Source organism: Sorex fumeus, unplaced genomic scaffold (assembly GCF_029834395.1).
Source record: "Sorex fumeus unplaced genomic scaffold, SorFum_2.1 ptg000013l, whole genome shotgun sequence".
Lineage (NCBI taxonomy): Eukaryota > Metazoa > Chordata > Mammalia > Eulipotyphla > Soricidae > Sorex > Sorex fumeus.
In genome coordinates, this window is record NW_026606070.1 from 10,398,478 (window position 1) to 10,418,959 (window position 20,482).

Here is a 20,482-nt window from a genome sequence, read left to right on the forward strand (position 1 = left end):
CTTGCACCTGCAGATCAAGGTTTGATCTCTGGCACTCCATATGGTCCCCTGAGCCAGACATGATCCCTGAGTAGAGAACCAGGAATAAGCCCTGAGCAACACAGGGGTATTCTAAAATGCCCCTCTCCCCCCCAAAAACCCCAATTAAACATATTGACTTGTAAGAGAGGCAGATGATGGCAGTTAAGAGCACAGAGCCTGTTTGGGTACTGAGTACCGTTCCTTCTCTACTACCTGTCAACTTGGGCATTTAAAAAAATAAAAACTTTTGTTGCAAGGGTCTCCTTTGGAAAATTTGCACCTAGTGCAAATAGTTGTTGAAAACATCCCATGCAATGTCGACGTGAAGTGACTAAATAGTGCCTGTCACACAAAAGGATTCAACTGCACCACTAATACCATTGCTACTTCTACCTCACCACTGTTGCTGTGATTATCATTTTAAGTGTATGAGTAGAGAAAGCTATTGGAAGGACTATGTGATTGTTTGGGGGAGTTAATTATTTTCCAAGAATCCAGTTTTTATTGCCTCACATTCCTGCTTCTCTTTGGGGAGAGCTTTCCAAGGAGTGAAGAGAGGGTAGAAGTCACACTTCTGGACACCAGGGCCAGATGGCTCAGTGCCAAGACCCAAGAATAAAGAGCTGTTTGAGTTGTGTGGAGTTGGGGACCACCAGAACCATCCCAGTGGTGCTCAGGGACCTGTTTTCTATTTTTTTAAATTTTTATTAATGAGACATCATGAGGTATAGTTGTAGACTTACAAATTTTTGTGCTTGGGTTTCAGTTATACAATGGTCAAATACCCATCCCTCCACCAGTGCCCATTTCCCACCACCACGGATCCCAGTATCTTGCCCACCCCCCATCCCACCCATCCAACCCTGCCTCTGTGGCAGGGCATTCCCTTTTGTTCTCTCTCTCTTATTGGGTGTTGTGGTTTGCAAAAGAGGCAATGGGTGACAATCATGTTCGGTCTATAGTCTACTTTCAGCATGCTTCTCCCATCCTGGGAGGATCCTCCCAACACCTTTTATTTGGTGCTCCCTTCTCTATCTGAGCTCCTCTTTCCCTTAGCATCTGTGGTTGGCCTCCAAGCCATGGAGTAAAATTCCTGGTACTAATCTCGGCCATTCTTGGGTGTTAGCCTCCTATTTTGTTACTTTATGTTCCTCAGATGAATGCAATCTTTCTATGTCTATCCCTCTCTTTCTGACTCATTTCCATTTGTCTATGTCTTGGCTATTGTATGATACAACAATAAATATAAGTGTACATATACACACCTAATATCTCATTTTAACTCTTTATTAATGTTTTTGAATCTCTTATTTTTTCCAACTGTAAAATAGGATACCATATTCTACCAAGTTATTCTGAGTACTGAATAAGATAATGCAGATGGAGAAAACTTGGTGAAATATAAAATGCCATGCCCAAGGATTAAATATCACTGTATGAAATATCAAGCAATACTTTAAGTTGGTACATGGTAATAATTTTTGTTAGAAATGATGAGGAAATACTGATGGATAATTCTGTGTACAAGACTTTGGGTGAAATTTCATTTAATAAAAGCCCACGGAGTCTCACTAATTTGCCTTATGAAATCCTACTCTCCAAGGGTATTATGACAACATCAGGGTCACCCGTGATTTAGTCTATTTACTGAAAATTCTACGCCCATATCAATAGGGCTGATCTATTCTTAATGGATATCACACCTGAGTTCAATATAAGCACTACATCCAATAAAATATTGGCTTCGTTTCCATAAAGACCTTTAAGGACAATATTGATTTGTGCAAGAGAATTATTGGCCTGCACTTCTAGATTCTATTTAACCAGCAATTGGCAGATGCTCACAGGAAGCCATCAATAACTTCAGCCAAGCTTCCGAGCTTTCATTTTGCTTCAACTCAGCTTCCCCTTGATGCCCTGCGCCTGGCACACCTGACTTACTTGCTGTACTCCCAGAGAACTTGGCATGATCTCCAAGTTACCTGTGCATCTGTGGTTTACACGATCGGCAAAGTACCCCTTGCCGCATTCCTGGACACACTGAGATTCCAAAAGGAGAAATGGTTCTTCACAGCGGGTGCACTCCCGGGGACCTTGGCACTGGAGACAGTGGCTGTCACAGCCTGAAAGACAAAAGTCAGTGGGTATGTGCAGGGTTTCCAAGGAGCTCCCAATCCTCCCAGCTGGTGGGGCAAAGTGCACTGCAGTCAACAAGGGTCCGAGAGTGGCTGAGATTATACTCGGCCTCTCCCAGACTTAGTGTTCTCTCCTCTAAAGTGGGAATGGACAGAATATCCCACCCGCTCACTGGAAAAGGATTAGACCACTTAGCACTGTCTGTAGCTCTGTCCTCCCATTGTTCATCGATTTTCTCTAGCGGGCCCAGTAACGTCTCCATTGTGAGACTTTCATTGTTACTGTGTTTGGCATATCGAATATGTCACGAGTAGCTTGCCAGGCTTTGCCGTGCGGGCAAGATACTCTCGGTTGCTTTCCGGGCTCTCCGAGAGGGGCGGAGGAATCAAACTTGGGTCGGCCAGGTTGGCCACATGCAAGGCAAACGCCCTACCACTGCTCCAGCCCTACGCTTGGCGAACCAGAAACATATATTCATCATTATCGTGACTATTCCCCAACCTTGTTTCTGTACAGCCTCTCTCCAGTGTCAATCTGTTCGAACTCAGCTGTTAACCTCACCAGAACGTTCCCGCAATGCCGTCTGGGAACTCTGAGTGTGCACTTCACACTGGAAAGATTCTGTGACACTCCAGTGGGGCTGAGGCCAGGGGAGAAAGCTCAGAGGGCTGGGGCGCATGTGTTGCATGTGGGAGACCAGGGTTGATCTCGGGCACTGCATGCCCTCCCCCCCAACACCGAGAATGTTATCCTGCCGATAAAATCAAGTGAGATTCCAAAGGGGTACCGGGCCTGATAAAAGTGCTAGGGAGGTCACTGATGTGTAGAGCATTGTGGGAGGCATGTGGAGGAACATGTGTCTATCATGTGCTCTGTAACCTCCTGATCTTCAGCTCATTTAAAAAAATTATTTATTTAAAGAATTTGCTCGTGCGGGCCCAGTAACGTCTCCATTGGAGACTTTGTTGTTACTGTGTCTGGCATATCGAATACTCTCGGTAGCTTGCCAGGCTCACCGAGAGGGGCGGAGGAATCGAACTCGGGTCGGCCATGTTGGCCGTTTGTAAGGCGAACGCCCTACTGCTGTGCTATCGCTGGCTGGAGCGATAGTACAGTGGGTAGGGCATTTGCCTTTCACGCGGCTGACCCGGGTTCAATTCCCAGCATCCCATATGGTCCCCTGAGCCCCGCCAGGAGTAATTCCTGAGTGCAAAGCCAGGAGGAACCCCTGTGCATCACCAGGTGTGACCCCAAAAGATAAAAAAAAGAATAGAAATTTATAAAGTTATTGACAGTTGAGGCTTTGAGATATGATGTTCCATCACCAGTCCCAATATCTGTGTCAACTTCCCTCCACAGGGTTCCCATGCTTCCTGCCACCTTGACAGGTACATTTCAGACATCAGTGGTGCTAGTTTAGATCTCATGGTTTCAGTGTTGTTAAGTCTGTGCTTTGGATATACAGTTATAAGCGCTCTCCTGCTTCATCAGCAGACCTGAAGCTCCTAACTAACCCCTGTTCCCCCATTCCTGCCCCTTCTCATCTTCTCCCTTTCCCAGTTTCTTTTCTTCTCTGTCCTTCTCCTCCCTGTACTCTGGGGACAGGGGTGAGTTGATACCCTCCCTTTACTATACTCTCTGCCCCATGCAGTTATTCTATAGGCCACAGGCGAGACCATCCCAGGTTCAGGATTCTTAAGTCCTTAAGGAAAACTATAGTTTGTAGGTGATTGTATACCTCAACGATGCTCAGACTGATCCCACATTTTAGTAAGAATATTTGGACAGGGAAAACAGAAATGAGGCCATTTTCATTGTAATGAAGCAGACGTTCTTTCAAAGCAGCCAGAAATTGGGTAAAATGCCAGAAAGGAAAATTTGCCAGAGGCTCTTTCTCAGAACAGTTTAAAAAAAAAATTCCGAGCAGGTGGCAGCTTGGGTGAGGACAGGGCGGAGGCTCAGGCACTTACTCTTTTTTTTTTAAATTATTTCATTTTGTAATCACAATATTTGATTACATTTAATATTCAAAATTACATTTAATATTCAAAATCCCACACCATGACACCTTCCCACCATCATATTTTGGGTGTTTCCATCCTGAACCCCATTCCCTGACCCAAAGCAGAACCAAAGTAACATATTTTGTATTGTTTGTTATGAAAATCGGCTGAAAATGCTACAAAAAAGTATCCTTAGGTGGCTGGAGCAATAGCACAGCGGGTAGGGTGTTTGTTTGCCTTGTACCCGGCCAACCTAGGTTCGATTCCCTGCATCCCATATGGTCCCTCCAGCACAGCCAGGAATAATTCCTTAATGCATGAGCCAGGAGTAACCCCTGTGCATCACCAGGTGTGACCCGAAAAGAAAAAAAAAAAGTATCCCTAGAGGAAAGAGTGTGAAGATTATTGTATTTCACCTGGGGGCCATCCAGCCCTTCTATGAGAGATCACTAACGCGTTGTTAGAGGTTGAGCCTGGCGCAGGCGCTTACCCTTGCAAAGGCCCGCGTGGCGGTAGAAGGCGGGCGAGCACTGCTCCACGCACGCGCCCTCCTGGAGGACGTAGCCGTCCAGGCACTGCAGGCAGTCTGTGCTCAGAGGCCCGGTGCAGGTGCTGCAAGTCCAGTGACACTCTGGGGAGAGAGAGAGAGCACATTAGCAGGGTTTCTTCCCGTCCGTTCTCGGAGTCAGCACCTCATTTCCGAGGACGCCGTCTGCAGCAGCGAGGGGGAACGCGAGAACAACGGGAACCGCATCAGAAAAGCGAGCCTTTGGACTGCTCGGCTTGTAGCAGCCTGAATGCCTCTAGACAGGTTCAGTGTTTGCTTGTTGGGTGTGACACGGGCAGGGGGGAAGGGTCCTTGCACACGCACTCGGAGCCCGCCTGGCAGCACGACTGCCCACAAGCTAAATCAACGGCATTAAGTTCCGCAGGCCCCGGCAATACGGGCACTTTTTTTTTTTTTTGGCCTTTTGGGTCACACTTGCACAGGGCTTACTCCTGGCTCTGCACTCAGGAATTGCCCCTGACGGTGCTCAGGGGACCATATGGAATGCTGGGAATCGAACCCGGGTTGGCTGCGAGCAAGGCAAACGCCCTACCCGCTGTGCTATATTGCTTCAGTTCAATACAGGCACTCTTTATCCCACCATATTTTGGGTGTTTCCCCTGAAACGTCTTCACACACAGCCTGCAGTTGGACCAGCCAAGGTGCATTGCAAGCCCAGACTGGAGCTCTGCCCTGGGTGCTCTCGGGAAGCCCGTCAAAGGCCCAACTACGAATGTGATCATGGAGAGTATCATGCTAAGTGAAATGAGTCAGAGAGAGAGGGAAAGACATAGAGGCACTGCACTCATGTGTGTAATATAAAGTAACATAATGGGAGACTAACATTGAAGGAAAGTAGAGATAAGGGTTAGGAGGATTGCTCCATAGCTTGGAAGTCGGCCTCACATGCTGGGAAAAATGCAGCTGGGATAGAGAAGGGACCACCAAGCAAAGGATGCTCAGAGGGCTCGCTCAGGATGGGAGATGCGTGCTGAAAGTAAACTATGGACTGAACATGATGGTCACTTAGTACCCGTATGGCAAACCATAACACTCCAAAGGAGAGAGAGAGTAAAAGGGAATGTGCGTGCCATAGAGTCAGGGGGTGGGTGGGGTGGGGATGGCGGGAGGGCCACTGGGAACATTGGTGGTGGAGAATGGGCACTGGTGGAGGGATGGGTACTCGATCATTGTATGACTGAAACATAAGCACAAAAGTTTGTAAGTCTATAACCTTATCTCAAGGTGATTCATTAAAAATATATATATATAACTATATTTTTAAAAATGTGTCTATGTCTCTAGCAATGCCAGGCACACGACTTCTGTTTCTTCTAACCCAGGGATAGGAAGAACCATGCTGGAGTTCAACAGGACCTACAGAACATTCCCGAGAGCAAGGGCTAACTGAAACCATAGAGGATCTCATTTAGAAAGTAGAACTGATTTATTCACATGCTTCTTCGCTCATCTACAGGAAGGACAGCACTGAAAGGGGACAATAAAACAGCAGGTAGAGTCTCTGCATCAAGGACCTTCTGTCCTGGAGGGTGCAAGCCTTAATGTGGTACAATAATCCAGCAAAACTGTGAGCAATACAAATCTTCAGGCGCAACATCAGAAGCAGTGAGTCTTGGGGAGCGGGAACGGGAGAGCATGTTGGGATGGTTGTTTGTGCCACTATGATTATTAGAGTGGTTGCCGATGCTGTGGTTAGTTTTATTTTGGACTCAGGCACGTCTGATGCAGTTCAGAAAGTCCTGTTTGAGAGTTCATGTTCTAGCTGTATGCATGGAAGACGGAGCAAGAAAGCATGCTTAAGTTCTTGGAGGTTGAAGCCAGAAAGGTCTGCATTTGAGTGATGGCTTTGCCACTTTTTGTCTTCTTTAAATCTTTTCTTTAAAAAAATCATTTTGGGGCCACACCTGACAGTTTTCAGGGCTTACTCCTGTGCTCAGGGCTCACTCTCAGCGGGGCACGAGGGACCATATGGGGTTCCAGGGATTGAACGTGGGTGGGGCACGTGCAAGTTAAATGCCCCACTCACTCTGCTATTGTTCGGCTTCTTCTTTAAATATTTTCTGCCTGACTTTTCTTACTGTAGAGAGCACGGCAAGCTACAGGAGAGTATCTCGCCCGCACAGCAAAGCCTTGTAAGCTCCTCATGACGTAATCAATATGCCAAAAACAGTAACAACAAGTCTCACAATTTGTCGTGAGATGTTACTGGTGCCCGCTCGAGCAAATCAATGAACAATGGGAGGACAGTGCTACAGTGTTACAGACTGATAAAAATCGTACCTATTGCATATGGGTGCTGTGAAGACAAAATAAACTAAACATATAAAGAACATGGGAGGCTAGGAAATAGCATGAAGAGGTGGTGTGCTTGACTTACATGCCTGAGATCCCAAGTTCAATCACATGGTCATTCCTGACCATGCTCTGGGTCCTCAGCCTAAGGATCAGTGAGTCCTCATGGTCCCCAACACCACTGGAACTGAGTAGCTAGTCACCAGGCCTGGAGCTGCTGGCATGAACCCCAGACTGCTGGGCATAGCTGGGGAGAGTCCCACCCAAATAAAGAGCTTAGCGCCATGTCTGACACACAGGAGCAGCCAGAGAGATATGTGCCGCTCAAACACTTTCCTGCAGAGCATCTATCTTCCTTTAGTTCCCTCATCTCTAGCTTCCTGCATTGGAAAGCAAGGGAACTCACTCATTAGTCACCGTTCTCTCTTCCCTGATGCAATATTTCTAAGACCCAAAGAGGCAGGTAAAATGTACAAGACAGTATCTGTGCCTCCAAGAAGATTTATAAAGTTAATCTCACCCATTTATTTGACGGAATCCGTCCTAAGGGAAAATGACGAAAACAGAATCTTGAAAATTACCAGCATAGTTATGAAATCATTTACAACGGGGAGGATTTGTGCTAATCTTGTTTTTCACCGCAAACTGACAACCGCTGGTTAGTGGGAGGGGCGGGGAGGGGGAAAGTCTTCTGTGGTCTTGAGCAGAGCAGACCACCTAAGTTGACAACCGAGCAAAATTTCTTGGATTGGAAAGTGTGCGATTTTGCAAAGCCTTAAAAGCGCCCCAAGTTTGCTTGACAGATGTTTGATCTCCATATCTGAGTTCCAGCTTCTCTGGCAGAACCAGGGTGGGATAAAGAAGGAAAATAGAACAGGAACAAGGGAAATTCATTGTTTAACACTCAGTTTTCCCTGGGCTAAGCTCCGTCACTCAAAGAGCATAAGCCCCAAGAATTACGATCCTGGCAAACAAGGAAATCTGTACCTGGTATTTGTCAGTCCCTCTGAAACTAGACCTGAGAGCAGTGTTTTCATTAGTACTCAGCAATCTAGAATTGTAAGGACAAGTGCCTACAGGGCCCAGGAATGTCACGAAGACCTGTGGAATGGGGCTGGTGGGAGAGAACATGGGCTGGTTGGGATTGTGGTATCTGAAAAGCTCATGATGCATCCAATATTGATGGCAGTCGCCTCTCTAGCCTATGAATGCAACTGTGGGATTGTAACTCCAACTTTGCTAAATGACTAAGTCTTCAGGGCTTTCATCTCAGCTTTTGTATGTTAAGCTTTCTGATTTGGGGGCAGAGGGAATCAGGACCATATCTGGCACTATTCAGAGTATACTCCAGATCTGTACTCAGGGGTCATTCCTGACCATGCTCCGGAGAACCATATGCTATATTGGGGATTGAGCCAGGATTGGTTGCATGAAAGGCAAGCATCTTAACCCATATATTATCTTTCCAAAAAGTTTTCTGTGTTTTAAAAGTCTAATGGTTTCTTTCTTTTTAAATTTTAATTTTTTTAATTGAGTCGCTGTGGGTTACACAGTTACAAAGCTTTTCGTGATCAGGTTTCAGTCATACAATGATCCAACACCCCTTCCTCCACTCATGTCCATTTCCCATAACCAATTACCCCAGTTTCTCTCCCGTCACTCCCACCCCTGCCCCCAACCTGCCTCTATGGGCAGGCACCCTCCTCCTCCTCCTCCTCCCCCCTTCTGCCTCCCACACCCCCCTCCTCCTCTCTCCCTCCTTATGGGCACTATGGTCTGCAACACAGATACTGAGAGGTTATCACGTTTGTTCCTTTATCTACTTTCAGCACACACTTCCTATCCAGAGTGATCATTTCCAACTCTCTTTGTCATAATGGTCTCTTCTATATCCCAATTGCCTTCTCCCCCAGCACTTGAGGCAGGCTTTCACTGTAGACCAATCCTCCTTGCCCTTGTTTCTCCTGTCCTTGTGCTTTTAATATTCTGCAAATGAGTGCAATCATTCTATGTCTGTCCTGCTCCTCCTGACTCATTTCACTCAGCACGACAGTTTCTTAAACAATATAAAAATTGGAGCATTTAGGTGAACCAAGAAGAACACACTGGGCCAAAATTCAATATGGCAATTTCCAGTTTGCTACCTACAGCCTAGTTACTGGTATCAGCATGTAACAGGGACTCAAAAATATCTGCCTGATGAACAAATGAATACACGATAACTTTTCACTATCAATCAGTAAAGTCTAAACATCGGATGATGGTTTCCCCCACCTCCCCCCCCAGTGTGGGGAATTAGAGATCAATAGTGTAGGAGCATCAAAGAGTCGTCATACAATCAGAAAGAGTTTTACCTCTGCAAGTCTTGGTGGAGAAGTCGAGATAGTACTGCGGGGCACAGGCCTCGTACTGACACTCCCCAAAGAGCAGGACCTTGTTGGGATCTCGGCAGGAGGTACAGCTGGCCTGAGAGTCACAACTTCCACACTGAGCATCACACGCTGAGCAGAGAGGACGAGGGAATGACCAGATGATTACAATTGCAAATATCGAGACACTGATCAAGACTAGACAGACAGATGCTGCCAGCAACAAAGGCCTACCCCGACCTCTTTCTTGAAATTATAGTCCGCAAGCCTCCCCTGAGATAAACAAAAATAGAAAACTGGAAAATAGAAAAGAAATATTTTCCAACTAAAAAAGAATAATCATACATCTGAGAAAAGATAAATAACAAATCCAAAAATGGAAATCCCATGTGCAAACTGCCCTTCAATTCAGCAGTAGAATTTCTATTTATTCCAATAGCTCTGGAATAATAGACTGGGGTTTATTTGAACCCTATTCTTTTTAAATCTTTTTTTTATTTTATTGAATCACCGTGAGATATAGTTACAAGCTTTCATGTTTGGGTTACAATCACACAATGATCAAACACCCATTCCTCCATCAGTGCACATTCCCTACCACCAATATCCCCTTTATACCCCCCCCCCTTTCCCACCCTCTCCCTGCCTCCATGGCAGACAATATTCCCCACACTCTCTCTCTACTTTTGTGCATTATGGTTTGCAATACAGATATACAGACACTGAGAGGTTATCATGTTTGGTCTTTTATCTACTTTCTGCACACATCTCCCACCCTGACCGATTCCTTCAACCATCATTTTCTTAGTGATCCCTTCTCTATTCCAGCTGCCTCCCCCCCCCCCCCCCCCGGCTCATGAGGCAGGCTTGAACCCTATTCTTAAAAAAACAAACCTCCTATAGCTTATTTGGTACATTTAGATTTTGATTTGAGGCCAAATTAGGCATCATCTTCATTGTGGAGCTCAGGAAGTCGCATATTTATATACAATACACTTAAAAGTGACCACCTGGCTTACTGATTTTTCCAGCTGTACTTCTCAGCTGGCATTCAGAGATGACCCCAAACCTGGCCACACTTCCATTTGTCTGATGTTACAACGGCCATCTCTCCTTCTACTGGCTATTCATGCCAGAAACCTGGAGTCTACCTTTTTTTTTTTTTAGTTTAATTTTTTTATTGAATAATCGTGAGCTACAGTTACAAAGCTTTTATGATTGAATTTCAGTCATACAATGATTCAACACCCATCCCTCTACCAGTGCACATTTCCCACCACCAATGTCCCCAGTATTCCTCACCCCTCACCCCAACTCACCCCTCGCCTCTATGGCAAGCACTTTCTTTCTTACCCTGGAGTCTATCTTGACATCTTTTTTTCTCACCACTAATCCATTCACTCAGGGGATCCTAGATATTTAAACTCTCCTATGTAATTCTCAGAACTTTTTGTTTTGCTCCATATCCACAAAGAGTTTAGCAAGATAAGCTTGTAAATACAAATAGAAGTGTAGTTGGATTTGAAAAGGTTTGAAATGCATTCCCACAAAGCGATCAGTAAATCTTTGCAAGCAGCATCAGAAACGACTCTAATGAGGTACCATAACCAAGTACTGCTTATTGGATCAGCACTTTTATAATGACTTAAAGACAAAGAAGTCATACTAATGATACGTAGACAGGTCCCAACCACCGAGGTGGGAAACACATAGTTCGTTTTCACCAGCAGAAAGAAAAGCAAATCAAACTTATTTTAACCAGTTGAAGAAAGAAACTGAAAATGAGCTAATCAAAGCAAAAGTATAAGTAACCCCTTGTCTATATATATCCAATGACTAAATGTACAAACAGAAGCTATGAAAGATCTTAGAAGTTACCACAAATATCATCAGAGTATAGTAGGTCATACTAGACGTGAATGGTTACTAAGGAAACAGTCTCAGACTCTCCATGTCACCTACATATTAGTTGTTTGTTTCCTCTTTCCTCCCTGTCCTCTGCTGACAAGGTGCTGCCCCAAAGAAGGCCCAAACTGCCAGTCCCTCAGTCAGAGGGTGACAACTAAGAGTTCCTTGTCATTGACTTCCTCAAGTTTCTGCCTGCCTATGTGTGTATGAATTTTCTCTATAGTCTTTCATCACCCTGCACCCCGAGGCCGCCTGGATATCTCTAAAGACAACTCTGTCTTTTCATTGGCTTCAAAAAGATGTGAAGGGGCTGGAGAGATAGTACAATTGGGTAGGGCTGTTCCCTGGTACATGGTGCACCCAGGTTTGAACTCCAGCATCCCATATGGTCCCCCAAGTACTGCCAGGAATGATTCCTGAGCGCAGAGCAGGAGTAAGCCCTGAGCAATATCCGGTGTGAAACCAAAACCTCAAAACAGACAAAAATCCCCAAGGATGTGGATTCATGTTGAGCATTCCGAGATGATAGAAGACACAAAAATAAGTAAATAAATAAATAAAAGTCACCTACTGCACTGTGTCTAAAGTTATCAGCTTTATCGTTGTCTGTGACTACGAACATCTGAAAGAAACACTGTTGATTCATTTTACATACTAAACTGTCTAATTTTTTTCTCTTATATCACAATGTAGGGGCTTACTTTATTCAATACAGGACAGAATGAAAATTAAGCATTAGCCAAAGATGAACGTTAGGAGATTCTTACTGCAATTGAAATAGCTATAAAATCATATTATATTTTGATAATGGCAGCATAGCAAATGCATTTGGGCAGAAATCACCCTGTACCCAAGCAAAACCATAAAGAGAAATATTTCAATATAATGCACTTTTGTCAACCTATCTTCAATAGAAAGGATGCTATTTTTTTTGGTGAGCTTTTATTTCTCTGATTCCACTCCTGTGAAGAGCTTCATAAATCTAAGTCACCATTTCTCCACCAACATGCTCTCACTTTTGAATTGAACATGCAACTATTTCATTCAAGTCTCTTGTGTTATAGAAACCAGAGATTCTGCCAGACAGTTGACATATATCAAGCAAAGTTTTTTATTACAAGAGTATGATTCTTTTCATTGATCCAAAAAGCGCGCTCTCTCTCTAGAATCTCAACAGATGACCTATAAATTCATTCCAAATGCAAATCCTTGAACACATCTCTGCCAATGCAATATTCCTATCTATAAAATAAATATACTGTTCACCATTTGGTTTGTTTTTCTTCCCAGATGATGATAAGAAGAACAGTAGCTAATGTACAGGAGAAATCTATTCTTTGTGAGGGTTTGTGCAAAGCAAGATAACATTAGATAAACATTCTATTAGCATTTCTTTGATAGAAAATATGCAAGGAAGCCTGGCAATTAGTTCACTTGGCCCAGGTCACAAAGCTAAATAAATGACAGGTGGGATTTGGAAGTCAGCCAGCTCACTCTTGGGTCCCACCTCGTAACCACTGCTGTACGCTTCCTTCCACATTGTATGTTCTAGAACATCTACTTGAAATATCAGCAATGTATTTGTAACTGTCGTTTTTTTTAACGAGACAGTGCAACAAATTTGTTTTTGGAAGATGATGCTTTCGTGATTGAAATAAACAAACTGCCACAGTGTATCTCAAAAGTGTTCCTTCATCCATGAAGTGTTCTTAATGAACCCATTCTGATTTGACCTTTTTAAAATTCATCTTAATTTTTTGCCTGACACAGGTAATTAATCATATTTTGATTTATTTTAGAAGACATCTACAAGATAAAATAACAGCCATGTGGCTGTTTGGGCAGAAACAATGCTTTGTAGCATGTCAAGCCTTGTATTGTGTCAATATTCAACAAGTGCATGTCAAAAGCAAATTAACTATTATCATAATCATAGTCCTTCTTTATTCTAACTGCCCTCTGCCCCCATTTGTGGCAAGCTTCCAACCATGGATTAGTCTTCCTGGTCCCTGCTTTTTCTGTTCTTGGATATTATTTTCATAGTGTGTGTTTTTAATATCCCACAAATGACTGAAGTCATCCTATGTCTTTTCCTCTCCTTTTGACTCTTTTCACTGAGCACAGCACTCTTCATGCACAGCCACTTATTAGCAAATTTTATGAATTCATTTTTCCTTGTGGCTGCATAGTATTCCACTGTGTAGATGGACCCAAAAAAACCATTGTGTATATGATCACTCTGGAAAAGAACTGAGTCCTGAAAGTAGGTAAAGGGATATACATGATAATGATTCAGTACCTGCATTGCCTGCCTACCATAATGCCCAAAAGGAGAGAGAGAGAGAAAGAGAGAGAGAGAGAGAGAGAGAGACAGACAGACAGACAGACAGACAGAGACAGAGACAAAGACAAAGACAAAGACAGAGAAGAAAAGTCTCTGCCATAGAGGCAGGTGGGGGGGGGGTGGCGAGGTGGGGGCAGGAGGAGGGAAACTGAGGACACTGGTGGTAGGAAATGCATACTGGTGTAGGGATGGGTGTTGGAACACTGTATGACTGAAATCCAATCATGAACAACTTTATAACTGTGTATCACAAAATGATTCAATAAAAAAAATGTTAAGCAATTTAAAAGCAGGGGATGGTGTCACCAATTTTGTCACCTTGAATGAGCTCCACTCTCCATTTAGGATCTTGGAATTAAATTGCCAAGAAAAAAAACTGTAGAAATGAAACAATTATTTTTCCCATAAATATTTAAAAACGAGACAACTGTTACTAATCTCGGCCATTCTTGGGTGTTAGTCTCCTATTTTGTTACTTTATGTTCCCCAGATGAATGCAATCTTTCTATGACCATCCCTCTCTTTCTGAGTCATTTAGCTGAACATGATACTTTTCATGTAGTACCACTTGTATGTAAATTTCATGACTTCCTCTTTTCTAACAGCTACATAGTACTCCATTGTGCAAATGTACCAAAGTTTCTTTAACCAGTCATCTGTTCTTGGGCACTCAGGTTTTTTCCAGATTCTGACTATTCCCAGGAGTGGTATATGGGAGCTCAATTTCTAACTTTTTGAGAATCATTCATACTGTTTTCCAAAAGGGCTGAACCAGTCGGCATTCCCACCAGCAGTGAAGGAGGGTCCCTTTCTCACCACATCTGCGCCAGCACCGGTTGCTTTTGTTCTTGTGGATGTGGGCCAGTCTCTGTGGTGTGAAATGATACCTCATTGTGGTTTTGATCTGCATCTCCCTAATGTTATTAATGATGTGGAGCATTTTCTCATATGATTGCCACTCAATACCTCTTTTGCAAACCACAACACCCAAAAGGAGAGAGAGAACAAAAGGGAAAGCCCTGCCACAGAGGTAGGGTGGGATGGGGGGGATGGGGAGTGGGAGGGATACTGGGATCCGTGGTGGTGGGAAATGGGCACTGGTGGAGGGATGGGTCTTTGATCATTGTATAATTGAAACCCAAGCACAAAAATCTGTAAGTCTTCAACTGTACCTCATGGTGTCTCACTAATTAAAAAAAAAAAAAAACGAGACAACTGAAGAACAGAGAAGTTACAATGAACCCAAGATCACAAGATCACACAGGTTGTACTTTGAGAGGAGATTCCGAATTTCCAAGCAGGTGAATATATGAGTGACAATATGCTAGCAGTGATCCTATACGAATTATTTACTCTCTTTGATGAACATAAAAGTTACGGAGCAAGATGACAGGAGTGAAACCTCTATATTCCCTACAGTGAGCTCAGCAGACAGAAAAGGAGGGAAAGTACAGTAGTAAAACCTACGCTGACAGGCACGGTTGCCATCGAGATAGTGCCCGGGGAAGCAGGTCATGCTGCAGGTGCCCAGGTGAGACAGAACGAGGCCGGGGTCACACGAGGAGCAGGAGAAGGGACCTCTGTCATGGCAGGTCCTGCAGGAGGAGTGACATTCTGCAAAGGGAAAAGGGAGACACACAGTGAAGCAAAACTCTCTTGCCGAGTGGCATCCTGAGAGCTGCTAATAAACGCCCCAACGCACCAGCTCAGTTTCTGGTCCCATGTGTGCCGTCTGCCTCCTCCCGCTCCCGGGGAGTTCAAGCCCTCTCAGCTGCCACCCCCAAAGACAAGCCCCTGAGGCCCGACGGTCACCACTTACTCACTTTTACAAGCTCCTCTCTCTGCATAGTGTCCGGGAGGGCAGCTGGGAACACAGTGGTCCCCCAGGAGCAGATGATGGGGATGCTGGCACGTCAGGCAGATGCTCTTGGGGCGTTGGGGCTGAGCCACACAGCGCTGGCACAGAGGATGGCAGTCTGGAGAGGGTAGGGAGTGGAGACAAGGCAGGGCTGCCGTGAGCACCACGCTCGTCACGACACCAAAGGGCAGACGGGACCGCAGTTAGCACCGGCTCAGCACACAGCCGGGGACTAGCCCGCAGGCAGAATCTGTCAGTGAAGTAGAAGCCTGGGACCTCTCCAGAGCGTGTGTCTGAGGCTGTTAGCAAACGGCCGGGCCCAGCACAGTGATTGAGTTTTCATTCGTTTTCACTTGGATGACCTTCAACTAGCGCAGCATATGACAGACACTTGCTCAGGGCACAGAGAACCGTCAGAATGAGATGCACAGAATCATTAACACTGTCAAGATGCCCCCAAGAGCTCCCTGAAGCCCAGTGTGACCCGAGGCCCATGCACAGTGCTCAGGTGCTATGTCCAGCGCCCTCTGTGTGGTTCCAGGGTCAGGAGAGCAATGTTCCTTCAAGTCACAAAGAAAAGTTGTGCATGAACCGTAACTAGCACACCGGAGCTCCATTGTACCAGCTGTGATGAGCTATAGGAAATGGTCCCACTAAGCCAGGACTGCCTATTGTTCGTTCTTTCCTTCCTTCCTTCCTTCCTTCCTTCCTTCCTTCCTTCCTTCCTTCCTTCCTTCTTCCCTCCCTCCCTCCCTCCCTCCCTCCCTCCCTCCCTCCCTCCCTCCTTCCTTCCTTCCTTCCTTCTTTGCTTTCTTCCTTTCTTTCTTCCTTTCTTTCTTTCTGTGTCATACCTGGCAATGAACAGGGGTTACTCCTGGCTCTGCACTCAGGAATTACCCCTGGTGGTGCTCAGGGTACCCTATGGGATGCTGGGAACTGAACTCGGGTTGGCCGCGTGCAAGGCAAATGCCCTACCCACTGTGCTATTGCTCCGTGACAGCATCCCACAGTGGAAGAATTTGTGCTCAGCTCCCACTGGAGGAGAAAACTTCCCTGCTCCTATTTTTCATGGTGGTTTTTTTTTCCAGTTCTATTTACTGCCCTCCACTCCACAGATGGGAGAAGAGTACAAATCCTGAGTTGCTCACCAGAAGGAAAAAGGAGAAAAGACCCAGGAAAGGAGATAGGTAAACTCCGACGTGAGGGACTTACGCTCCTCCCTGGAAAAGTCAAAGCACTATTTGCACTTGCTCAGGCACCATTCATGGACTGGGAATGTTTTATTTCATGAGAACAATTTGTAGATCCCTTATCCAGAGTAAATATTTCTGAATATCTTCACAGTGGTCCCTTCTCTACCCAAGCTGCCCACCACCCATCACCGTTCAAGGTAAGCTTCCAATCACTGACCGTTCCTCCTGGCACTTGTTTCTACTGTGTCTGGGTATTAGTCTCATACTTTGTTTTTTTTCTTTATATCCAATAAATGAGTCCAATCATTCTATACATGTCTCTTTCCCTCTGACTTCCTTCACTCAGCATGGACAAACATGATAATCTTTTAGTACCTGTACTGCAAAGCATGATGTAGAGAGAGAGAGAGAGAGAGAGAGAGAGAGAGAGAGAGAGAGACAGAGAGAGACAGAGAGAGACAGAGACAGAGAGAGAGGACTGAAACCCAATAATGAACAACTTTGTAATGTGTATCTCACTGTGATTCAATAAATAAATTAAAAGATAAAACCAAGTTGTGGATCAAGAGAGTGATTTCTAGTGCTGTTTAGGTTGAGAACAAAAAAGAAAAAGAATAAAAAGAGAAGAAAGCCAAAAGCACACTCAACAACTTCTGTTAATAAAATCATGCCTGTCTTTTGAAAACTGTGAGAACAGGTCTTTATTTCTCCATGCTGAGAGATACTTTCTTCATATCTGACCACTAGACATATTATCTACCTTAAGCAGATTTCAAACCCAGCAACCTTTAATCTGTACACAAAGTCTTTCTAGAACTGCTCAAGTTCCTCCAGAAGCTGCCCAAGGGAGTCCCCTCTCTCAAACACTGCTGACTTTTCTAGAAGCTTGGCAACTAGCAGCCACTGATCTTTGTCTGAAGTTCAGCAACTTCAAATTTCAGACAATTTTTTTTTGCCAATATAGGGTTAAATTCGTGTGTGTTTGTGGTTTGGGGGCAACATCCAGCAGTGCTCAGGGCTTACTCCTGACTCTGTGTTCAGAGATCTCTCCTGGCAGGGTTCCAGGGATTGAACCCAGGCTGGCCTTGTGCAAGGTAAACACGCTGTCCTCTGGACTATTGCTCCAGCCCCTTTCAGGTATTAATTCTTGATATCCTAAAATGCAAATCATTACCCAAGTTCTACAGGAAGCCATCCCTACCTCCCCACAATTTCCCATATAATTGCTACACAGTGCCAGCCTTCTTGCTCTCTCTCCCTCTGTGCAATCTTCAAAGTATGACAAACACAGTCCAAAGGGCAAATGTAAAAGCTCTGACAGTTGCTGGAACAAATGGCAATGACCATGCATGCTCCCTTGGCAAGGTAGACACATGTGAGGACTAGAAACGCAGGAAGCAGCACAGACGCAAGGCTCCACCCTCTGCAACTCCCTGGCCTCTTGCTCTCTGAAGCACGTGTTTACAGAACGTTCTGGGCCCTGGCGAGCGCCAACAAGCTCTGCAGGTGTCTGCTGGTCGAATGGCTGCACCTGGCGGAGTCTGCCTCTAGCGTGCAATTAGAGAAATAAAGTAGGAGGATCGCCAAGAGGATGCTTTGAAGAGAAAGTAGGCAGGTCTTGGGAGGGTTCGGCGGGTAGGATAAATAAATATTTATGGATTTGTCTCATCTTGGGGATCTCCAGAAGCTGTTTCGGAGTATAATGCATATGAATCAGTGCTAAAGGAAGCTCGTTCTTTTATGGACTTTCCTCCCCAGCCCCTGGTAGCTGCATTCAAGCCCTCACTGCTCTACCCTTCCACTTCTCCCTAGGACATTTATTTTCCTCCTTCCTTCAGGCCATCAAGTCCGAACATCTTTGATTCCTCCCTGCCAACCTCAGAAGATGTATCTTTACCCGTTTTTATGTTTTTCCTCCACTCCGCACAGCGGGTAGGGCGTCCGCCTTACAAGCGGCCAACATGGCCGACCCGAGTTCGATTCCTCCACCCCTCTCGGAGAGCCCGGCAAGCTACCGAGAGTATTCGATATGCCAGACACAGTAACAACAAAGTCTCCAATGGAGACGTTACTGGGCCCGCTCGAGCAAATCGACGATCAACAGGAGGGCCTTTACCTTTACCTTTACCTTCCACCCCCAAACGGAATGAAATAGATTCCTCCATCCACATTCTTGATCTAATTTTCAGCAATATTGCATCTTTTTTTTATAAACCACCCTTTGGGCCACTGCCCCTAGTCTTCTGTTCTCTTGGTTTGGCTCTCAGGGATCACTCCCAGCCGGGCTGGGGGTCCTATGTGTTGCTGGGGATCAAACCTGGGTGACCACATGCAAGACAGTGCCTTATCCACTGTACTATCTCTCTGGTCCCAATAATTACATCTTTTATCCCACACCTCTTCACTCTTCTTGACCTGAACCTCCAGTTATGTCCCGTCTCCCCACCCCAAAGGGCAAACCCCACCTCTTCTCCTTACCACCCAGCATCCTTGAAACTGTGATCACCTTTCTGTCATCTGCCCATCAGCTCTAATTCTTCTATATTATTTGTTCAGATAAGCTCTCTGATAACCTATTGGGAAATAACTCTAAAGGCTTTCTCTAATTCTGTAGCCTACTCCAAACCTTCCCAATACATTTCGACCACCCCTTCTCTTTGACATCATGTCTCCCCTTACCACTGTCTTGGTGTCCCTCTTAGTCCCCCTTTCCTGCCTTTAGTTACAGGATCAGTGTGGAGATTTCTTCTAGCCCTCAACTTTTCTTAACAAATTCTCACTCTTTGAAGGTCTTAGGAAAGATACATTAGCATCATATTTTGGTAGCGAGCTGCCAAGAAGCTGTGTGAAGTAACGGTTACCACCATTGCAGAGATGCTAAAACCACTTAACGCCTCTCTCACTCTGAGACTTCATGTTAAGCCACAAGAAGCAATTGGAGATATACATTGTATGATGATATTAGTGGTCAGAAGCAAAAAAATAAAAAATCAATAAACAATACCTGAAAATATAAAACAATCAACGACATGTTCCCAAAATGTTATACTAATTCAACTTAGCTTATGGTTTTTATCTTAGAGTGAGAATTTAACTGCTCAGAGTCTAGAAAGCTAGACTCTTACTGATTTGTTCATGAGCTGTACTCATCCTGTGGTTAAAAAAGTTATAGTAAGAAGCTGGAGAGCTAGTACAGCAGTCAAGGTGCTTTGCCATGCATTCAATCCTGGTCTGGTACCCTGCACTGTGATGGTTCCTCAAGTACTGCCAAGTGTCACACCTGAGCAGAGAAATAGGACTAGCCCCTGAGTATCACTCCAATCAATCACCTCAATCAATAAATGATATACTGAATATAAATAAGATCCCATAATAGATTCTCAAACACCCATCTGAGTGGACCTGTGCTAATTCCTCCAAGCAAACCTTCCTTCCCACTCTGTCCTATACAAGCCATAGCAGAAGACACTTACATAAACAGGTTCTAAAATCCTGCTCTGATGGCTGACTGTCTTTATAAAACCAATCAGAAAACCAAACCCTAAAACCTAGAAGACAACAATTGTACATGAGACACTAGAATTTAAAACCTCTTTGGAACAATTCTCCAGGGAGAGCTCAATATAGTCAGGGAAAGAAGCCAAAAAAGCAGAGCAAAAGGGTTTGAGAATGAACAACCAGCACTATGACTGGCCACTGGAAAAGTTTGGCTCCCAACACAGACTAGAGGACTTGGGCATAACAGCTTGTGGTCAGCCAGTCCCACTGGGTATAACTGCAAGCAAGTATG

At 44.8% G+C, this 20,482-nt stretch overlaps 1 protein-coding gene across 1 annotated transcript in view; it reads right to left on the reverse strand.

Annotated features, from left to right (window-relative positions):
• The window catches only part of FRAS1 (Fraser extracellular matrix complex subunit 1), a 508,077-nt gene that overhangs the window by 189,358 nt on the left and 298,237 nt on the right, over positions 1-20,482 (reverse strand). Inside the window, exons 21-25 of the mRNA XM_056111320.1 lie at positions 15,465-15,617; positions 15,109-15,255; positions 9,375-9,521; positions 4,651-4,791; positions 2,004-2,144 (exon numbers count right to left, since the gene is read on the reverse strand). Of these exons, the coding sequence (XP_055967295.1) occupies positions 2,004-2,144; positions 4,651-4,791; positions 9,375-9,521; positions 15,109-15,255; positions 15,465-15,617 (729 nt within the window). The remainder of the gene's footprint in view (positions 1-2,003; positions 2,145-4,650; positions 4,792-9,374; positions 9,522-15,108; positions 15,256-15,464; positions 15,618-20,482) is intronic.